This window comes from Tribolium madens, unplaced genomic scaffold (genome assembly GCF_015345945.1).
Source record: "Tribolium madens isolate multiple individuals breed KSU strain unplaced genomic scaffold, Tmad_KSU_1.1 Scaffold_7;HRSCAF=85;Tcas5.2_LG10, whole genome shotgun sequence".
Taxonomy (NCBI): domain Eukaryota; kingdom Metazoa; phylum Arthropoda; class Insecta; order Coleoptera; family Tenebrionidae; genus Tribolium; species Tribolium madens.
The window spans coordinates 937,776-946,798 of NW_025401050.1; the positions used below are offsets into that span (position 1 = coordinate 937,776).

The window sequence follows — 9,023 nt, forward strand, 5'->3', positions numbered from 1 at the left end:
AACCTGAGTATCACCTCGAATATTTGATGTACTCGATGAGACTGATTTTGAAGACGATGATAGTTTCTAAACTTCAGCACTATTATGTGATTTTAAAAATGCCAAAGTTTAGTTACTTCAGTTTGTTATTTTAGTATTTATATTTGTTTTGCGAAAATCTTTAATTTTTCATTTTTATAATTTTTGGATAAAGTAAATTTATTTTTTAGAAAATTGTGTTTATTTTATATTTTTTTTTTGTTTTTGTATTCAGAAATATTAAAGAATTTTTGTAACTTTTCTTGAAGACCTTTGTTGACCCAACCGCCCAAAAAATTTTAAACGTAATAAAAATTTATTTGGCACAACTCAGCTCAAACGGCAAATCTAAACAATAAATCATATAACACCCGTCACAAACACCATTTCCAATTTTTGCATAAACGACAAATAGAAGACTCATTTGGCACAAACGACACTGATTTAGAACTTATTTTTTATTTTCGTTGGAGTTTAGGGTACCATAACAAAAATTACAAGAATTATTCCAAAAAATCAAGACTTTTAATATAAAAAATGGTCAAATTTGTATTACATTTTATTACAAATTTTATTACTTTTGACAACAATTTGACATTTGGCGAATGAGCCGTTTTGACATGGACGCGTCGATTTAGATAATCATCGTTTTCAACTTATTAAATTAATTATTGAATTATATGTCTGCTAAGTGTCTTGACCGGGACTGTATCCCCAAAGTATGGTCGGGATTAAACGCAATGCATCAAGCCCGCGTTATTAATCATAAAATACCCTATACAACATAGGTATAACTTATCATAAGTACGGCCACTGCCATCCACAATTACAATACATAAAATGGTCCTTCGAGCCGGATTAGCGGCTTAATAATATAAAAGTGCATCGTGCAATCAAGAGATCAATAATCCTGGAAAGTCCAGAAGCCCGGAGTGCCAGTAACCAGAGCCGTCACCGATCCGTTCCTTCAGCATCGAGCGCATCAACGGCGGCGGATCAGGTTAGTTCAGTGTTGCCGTTTTTAGTACAATGGTACTAGATTTAGTACAAAAGCATATTTTCTAGTACCGCAGTACACCTTTTACAAATCTAGTACCATTTCAAGATTGACGTTAAATTTTTCATAAATGTCATAAATTACCATAACACGTCACCGCAGAGTCACCGATTACACCTTGCGCAGTTGCACCAATCTGTGAGTTGCATCATGTGAGTTGTGAGTTTGTTATGCTTATGCAGGTTGCACGTTTCTGTTTCTATTCTGTGATGCAGGATGCAGGTTATGCACAGATTTGTGAGTTATGGTTTGAATTTGAGGTTATGTGATGATGTTCAGCATAAATACGGTGATGTTTACGTATAAACATGGACAAGTAAGTTAAAATTAAGTTTTCTGCTACCACAACAAAATATTTTAAGGTTCGTAATTAAAAAAAAGCAAAGTAATGAGTCGCCTTCGCCCTCGCCTTCGTGTTCCTCTGTTAGTTATCATCGTTATGAAGAATCAGCTACTAACGCGGACACGGATAGTAAGAGTAGCAGTGAACATGAAAATGAAAGCAACGATGAATTGGTGACTTCTCAAAATCCAACTAAAAAGAGAAAATTTTATAAACAGAAATTCAGACCAGAATGGCGAGAAGAATTTACTTTTGTTGAAACGGATAAGTCTGGAACAAAGAGTAAAGTGTGTAATATAACAATTCAGGGTTCACTTTCTCACATAAAAAGACATGCTCAAAGGAAGTCTCACATTGATAACTACAATGCAGCAAAGAAAACACCAAAAATTTCATCATTGTTAAAAACTGCAAAATTAACTTTGGCCAAACAAATTAGCAAAGCTGAAATAAAAATTGTGTTTTTTTTGTGTGAGAACAATCTGCCATTTGCTTTAGCAGATAAACTTACAGAACTGCTAAAAGATGAAGTTTTTAAAAATCCTGATGTGATTCAAGGTATCAAATTGAAAAGGACCAAGGCCACGAAACTTGCTAACAATGTATTAGGGCCAAAAGCAAAGCTGCATATTAAAAATAAATTAATAACAGAAAAACAGTCATTAATTATTGATGAAACTACAGATGTTAGTATAAAAATAAGTTTAGTCATAAATAGTCGCTTCTATAATAGCGATGTGAAGAAGGCTGTGAAAGATCATTTTGTTGATCTTGTTGACGTAGAAGACAGTTCAGCAAAGGGTATATTTGCTTGTGTCAAAAGTGTGCTTGACAAAAATAATGTGCCATATGCAAATATTGTTGGATTTGGTTCCGACAATGCAAATGTAATGATGGGGGAATTCAATAGTGTCAAGCAAAAATTAACAGAAATTTGTCCAGGATTAGTAGCACAAGGATGTGCTTCACACACATTGCATTTAATTGCTTCACATGCAGCCAAAAAACTGCCAAATGTTGTTGAACAATTTGTACGTGACATTTATAACCATTTCAGTAATAGTTCTAAAAGGACACATGAGCTTAAAGAATTTCAAATATTTGTAGAAGAAAAACCACGGAAAATGTTAAAACCCAGTCAAACGCGGTGGTTATCATTAAGAGTATGTATACTGATTTTATAATAGGAATAATATTTTGCTAATTAATTGTTACTTTTTAGGAAGTATGCAATAGAGTACTTGAGCATTGGAATTCTTTAGTTCTGTATTTTCAACACGCTGTGCTTGAAGATCATTTGCCATCGGCAAAATCTGTGTTAACCGCTTTAACTAATCATATTTACAAACTTTATGTACAATTTTTAAGTTTTAAMTTAGACCGCATAACTCAACTGAATCTTGAATTTCAATCTGAATAGTCAAAGATGCCATTTTACTTACAAAAAATTACTGCTTTGTATAAAAGTATCTTAAAATGTTTTATAAAGTTTGACGTATTAAAAGCAACAGACCAAATACAATCAATAAACGTAAATCATCCATCAAATTTTAAAAATCTTAAGGAAGTTTATTATGGCGGAAAGGTCGATGCTTTTTTAAAAAATCCAATTGAGGTTGCCAAAGTATCGCCAGCTGATCTCAATTCTTTTAAAATCAAGTACTTAGATTATTATGTTGAACTTGCCCAACAAATTAAAAACCGTTTCGACTTTGAGAATAAATATTTAAAGTTTGCTTCATATTTTACACCAGAAAATGCAATGTCAGGTAATATTTTTACAATATCAGAGTTTGTAAATCTATTTCCTGCTCTAAGAGATTTGGACATAGATAAGGTAAATATGAAATGGCAAACCCTACCTGACATTGAACAATTTAAAGCTTGTAAAGTTTTATCGCTGTGGAACGATTTGCCCTTAATTAAAAACGAACTTGGCCAATCAATGTTTGCAAATTTATTCGAGGTAGTTAAATGTGTTTTAATTTTACCTCATTCTTCTGCATCCGCCGAACGTAAATTTTCAGAACTTTCAATAATTAAAACTAGTAAAAGAAACAGGTTAAATATTGAGACTATTTCAAGTATTATTAGTATTAAGCAATTAGCTTTGCTTAATCGCAATTTATGTGATATTTAATGTTAATATTTAGTTTACGTTTATTTTTGTTAAAACAAAAGATACCTAATAGAGTTGACTGAAACGTAAGTCTGATTTATGTTTTTTTATTATTTTTTTTTGTAGTTTTACTGTTTATTTTTTTCAGTTGTAAACTTTTGGGTAAAATAAAATTTAATAGTTTGCGTTACCGCTGTAAATATTTTATTACTCCTAATATTATTAAATTTCCCGCTTTCAGTACAATGACAAATCTAGTACCACTTCTCCTTCTTTCTTAGTACATTTTTTTTTCTGTCTGTGGCAACAATGGGTTAGTTAGTTATCCTTTCCGTAAGCATGTGCATCTCCTCTCGTAAAAATGGCTAGCGACGAAGAAAAAATTGTCTCTATCGAGCAATTAAAAGTGGAATTTCAAAGCATATCTCAACGTATGGGCATTGAGACCTTGATGATAAATTATGATATGTACAAATGACTCGGATGATCCTCCTAGTATCACTGAATATAATTTTAACAAAATTAAAAATAATTTTTATGAGATCCCGATGATGTTAATGGATCTAGATGGAAGAGATTGGATCTGCATAATTTAAACAATACTGCAATAGAAGTGTTTAAATGTGACAATATTTCTACAACAAATTCTATATTGTATAATAAGTTAAGACTTGTTTTTGCCGATAGAAGTTAAGAAGATAATGATTGGAAAAGTATTAAAATAATGATTTTGATGTGATAGATAACAGGAAAATTGTATGAGTAATATACCAATTTTTTTCTCAATCTTAGACATAGCTTTTTTGTTGGGCGCTGTTTTTGCTGGTACTCCTATTATGTTGTAAATGGTATGAGAATTATAATAATTTGAAATATAAAATAACTGAATTTAAAAAACAATAGATTTATGTACGTAGAATGTATTATTATTGTGTAAAATTAAATAAAAATCTTATATTTTTACTGTTTCCTTGAGTATAAAACCACAATATCTTGTTTTTTTTTTCTTTTCCTGCATTTATACGTGATTCATACGTGATTCACACGTGAATAATACATACAAAAATGATGTAAACAACCGCAGATATTATAACTAATCAGTTCAGAAATTTGAAGCTCTAATGTTTCTAATTGAAAGGGTGCTGAATAATTTGTATTGTTTTGTAAATACATTAGATATTGAAAGTAATTATTACGAGTACAACACGTTCCGAACCTATATTTGAGTTATACAGATTATAAAAAAAGACCGATATCCGTATTCGATTGTTCCAAATAAAACGAAGCAATTCGAAGTTCCATCATTGATATGAGCTTAGAATTTGAAAGCGATAACAATTTCTCGGTTGATAAAAGAGCTTATGGTATTATCATTCATAACAGAATAATGCAGTACCATAACAGAAATAATTAGACAATTGATGGAAAGATGAAAAAACATGTTACAATAAATGATTGTGCTCCGGAAGTACATAACCTAATAGTTTGGTCATATACTTATGAACATGCTAGAGAAGGAACCTATTGGAGACAATGTGCTGTAGACAGAGAAAGGTTTCAATTTAGAATTAATCAAATGGAAAATATTTTAAATGAAACCTTAAATACTGCTCATCGCAAGAAAATTTATCTGTCTCGATTGAATTCCTCAATATGAAGATTGTAGTGATTGATGCTCAAGGGTTTTGTATACCTGAATTCATCGTTAACGAACTAACCATATTTGATAGATATCGAACCGGTGATTATTTATTTAAATCACCAACACCGCTCGTGAACTAAGTGCTGATGTGAAAAAAACAAGTGAAATATTTAGAATTGAATCATGTAACAACAGTGGAATTATCGATTATGAAAATATCTATAACATATTAGAAGAACATGCTATTGATGGGGTTGTTGATATCATTTATATAAAAGGAAACATTAAACAGATTTTTTAAGAGAATTTTTCGTTTCGAAAGACTACTATCCCAGAATCATCAATTTAGAAGAAACAAACTTTTGTTGTGGTTGTAGTTGCAACCACAACTTCCATTATGTATGCATCATTTTTAAAGAAATAAAACATTTATTTGTATTTACTTCTATTGCACTTTAAACAGTAGGGAAGTAGTGTTGAGAATGACTAGTGTATTCTAAAAGTTTATTTTGCTTTCGTTGTGATATTTAACAAACCCGGACAGGTCTTCTGATTAGCATCATGCTATTTATAGTTTACACAAACGTGAGACAAGTGCTCAACATACAGAAAATTCTAGTAATTTAAAAAAATGTTTAAAAAAAGAAACTACCACTGATCATCATCAACAAAAATTGTATAAGTCGGAAAAAAACGATGGTACGCCGTAATCTAACGATTGATTGCAATAATATTATTTCTTTCGAAACAGTGCCTAGCTTTTCGCGGATATTCTGAGCAATTATATGCTCCTGAAAATGGTAATTTTCTAAAAGCCCTTGAAATGATTGCCAGATTTGACAACATAATGTCTGAACATTTAAGAAAAATTGAAAGTGCAAAATAGTTTTGGTATGGATCCATATACAGGGTACTTCACGAGTGATAATGAGCCTGACGGAATTGAAAATACAACCCACAATACATTTATACCCACAAAGTTAACGTGGATATTTTAGATATCGCATTGTTTGAAAAACCGAATTATAAATCCACGATAGCTTTGCTTCGATAATTTTATTTGTCACAACCATGTCAAAACTGACATTAGCAAAATTTCAAAATGCATTCGAACGATGAGAAAACAGATCTGATTTTCATTTATGACGAATTTGGGAAAAATACTTCTTTTGTAAACACAATGTTTCCTGTATAGAAAAGCTCCAAAAAGGCTTGAAAGTGTTTTCCAATGGTAGATAGACAATAACCTTAAAAATTGTGTTTCCAGTCTTGTCAATCTCTTTGTGTCAGTCATGCGATAACTATGTTTTATTAATTTTAAAATTCATAATCAAAATCCATGAAGCCTATGCAAATGTATTGCTGGCTGCAGTTCAAATGTGGTCAAGCTCATTATCACTCGTGAAATACCCTGTATAAATTGCTATGCTTTGCAGTAATCAATGCGGCAATAATAATAATGAAGTTTTCAACTATGACACATCCAAACCTTTGCGAAAAGACAGGAAGTTTTTTAAAAGTGGGCATGTTGGTGATATGCAGGACCGCTTAACTGTTGAGGATAAGCACCACTGCCTTAAAAGTAATGATCGGGCTTTTATGTGCAATACTCTAGTTACAATGTTCTCGTTATGGTCCTTAAAGAGACTGGCAACATCATGTGCCTGCAAAGCATCGACCATGGAAAGGTATAGTCACGTGGTAGGGATGCTTTTTTCTTTAGAAGATTACATAATCACTTTTGGATGTTCACCAACGTGTTGCACATGCAAACTGTGTGCTTGGAACCAGGCCTGTAAAGAGAAATACCCAAGCCAAATAATGAAAGGAATTTACAATAATAACAAAAACATGCAGCTTGTTCCATATTTCCAGCCACTGGAAAACACCAAGTCTGCAAATAAAATCAATAACGACTTTTTGGCAAAAAAAAACAATTTGGAGCCCTTTATTAATTTATGTATGTGATGACTATTCAAATACACTATGTCGATTATCTGTCTTGAATACCAAAATATGTATTTTAAAGAAACCTTGCATTCGGCCTTAAAAATCCAAGAGAAATTCCTGGCACAAAACATCAAGCAAATTGCACAAAATGGAGAAGTGTAGTAGTAGGTATATCATATAAGTAATCATCGCTCCCCCATCCATGAAAAAGCTCTCCGTTATCACCTGTAGGGGTTGTTTCTCAAAATATGAGGGTTGGAAGTCTCGCCTTCTAGAATTTTCCTGAACAGTCTAGAGAATTGCACAACAGTCCAAAATGTTCTGGAAAAATGTTCCACGTCGATCCGGCGACCATTATTCTCAGTTGAACGAGGCGGTGGGCGCAAACCCAGAGCCACAGGACACAATTACATCCTTGGCATTTTACACATAAACATAACCCTCGACTTCGACATCTGACACGCCAGAGGCACAGATTATGCAGTGGAAAAGGTCCCTTAATTCGTCGTACTCATCAGTGTTGCCAGGTCTAGTGAAATTTTACTAGATCTAGTGATTTTTTTTCAATCTAGTGATTTAGTGAAAACTTTTATAAAAATGCCCATTTCTAGTGATTTTTGTAATAAAGTGTCAATTTTATTTAAATTTGCGTTTTTTATGCATTTTGAGTATAATTTTTTATTTTATTTTCTCGAATTTTCAGTTGTTGTGCATTTGTGCATTTTGAGTATAATTTTTTATTTTATTTTCTCGAATTTTCAGTTGTTCCACACTCATTAATTTCATGTCTTTAATGTGCTGCCCTCTAACGGTGAGTAGACAAACATTAATTCCAAATTGATGTCATCCAGGCTGAAAACTGTATGAATATGCGCGGTCTGTGATTCCCAAAAAATTACTTTTCGATAGAAAGGGATTTCCCCGGAAAAAATTAGATGCCTGAGGCTATAAATAGACGCGAGGCGAAGAATTGCGTCATTTTCATTTTGCAATTACTTGAGGTTGCGTGTTGCAATACCTAATAAATTCATTAACAACCTAAAACAATTCTTTTTCTAATTTTGTTTATTGTGTGTATACAAGTGACCACCGAGAAAGTAAGTATGTGTCTGTTTTTTATTTATTTATTTCATTTTTCTAATAGTTGTTTCTTTACCAAGTACCGATTGGTTGAAAGAGTTTTTTTTCTAATATTGCATTTTAGTTTATTGGGTCTAAGTGTATTACATATTTGTTCCAATTATAATTTGTTTTGTTTCTCTATTAGATTGACTCCAAGATGAGAAAATTTCTGATTACCACCAAGAAAAACCAACCTTCCAGACAAAAAGAACCATCGCCAACGCCAACGCCATTGCTATCGCCACAACCATCTACCAGTGGAAGTAGTGGCATACAAAAAACACAGAAATTCGCCGCCAAACCCGATGAGAAAGAACCGTCAAATTCGGGATCTTCATCGGATCCAGATGCTGGAAAGTTGGAAAAACCCCCGAAAAAGCAAAAAGTGTATACCCAAAAATATAGAACAGAATGGGAACGCATGGACGATTTTAAAACCTGGATTGAAAGCAGCAAAAGGGGTAAAGAATATTTTAAATGTAAACTATGTAACAAAGAGTATATCGGAGGTATAGCTGCGGTAAAAAAACACAATGAATCAAACAAATATAAAAAAAAATGTCTGTTACTACAAAGCAACCTACCTTAACAAAAAAGTCATTTACGGTTTCTAGTGACAAAATAATAAAACAAAACGAAATTAGAATTGCTAGCTTCATTGTTAAACATAATGTTGCAATTAATCTTTCTGATCACCTCACCGAGTAAGTAAAATCAATTGTTCTGTCCGGAATGGAACCGGCACAGGTTTCAAAACTTTCATGCGGCAGGA

General features: G+C 32.4%; 1 protein-coding gene across 1 annotated transcript; it reads left to right on the forward strand.

Annotated features, from left to right (window-relative positions):
* Window positions 1-1,383: 1,383 nt before the first annotated feature.
* On the forward strand, window positions 1,384-8,518 carry LOC123010144. The gene is made up of 4 exons (XM_044406844.1): window positions 1,384-1,391; window positions 1,438-2,581; window positions 2,641-2,772; window positions 8,453-8,518. Exons 1-4 carry the CDS (start codon window positions 1,384-1,386, stop codon window positions 8,516-8,518), a joined length of 1,350 nt encoding a protein of 449 aa, XP_044262779.1.
* The last annotated feature ends 505 nt before the right edge of the window (window positions 8,519-9,023 follow it).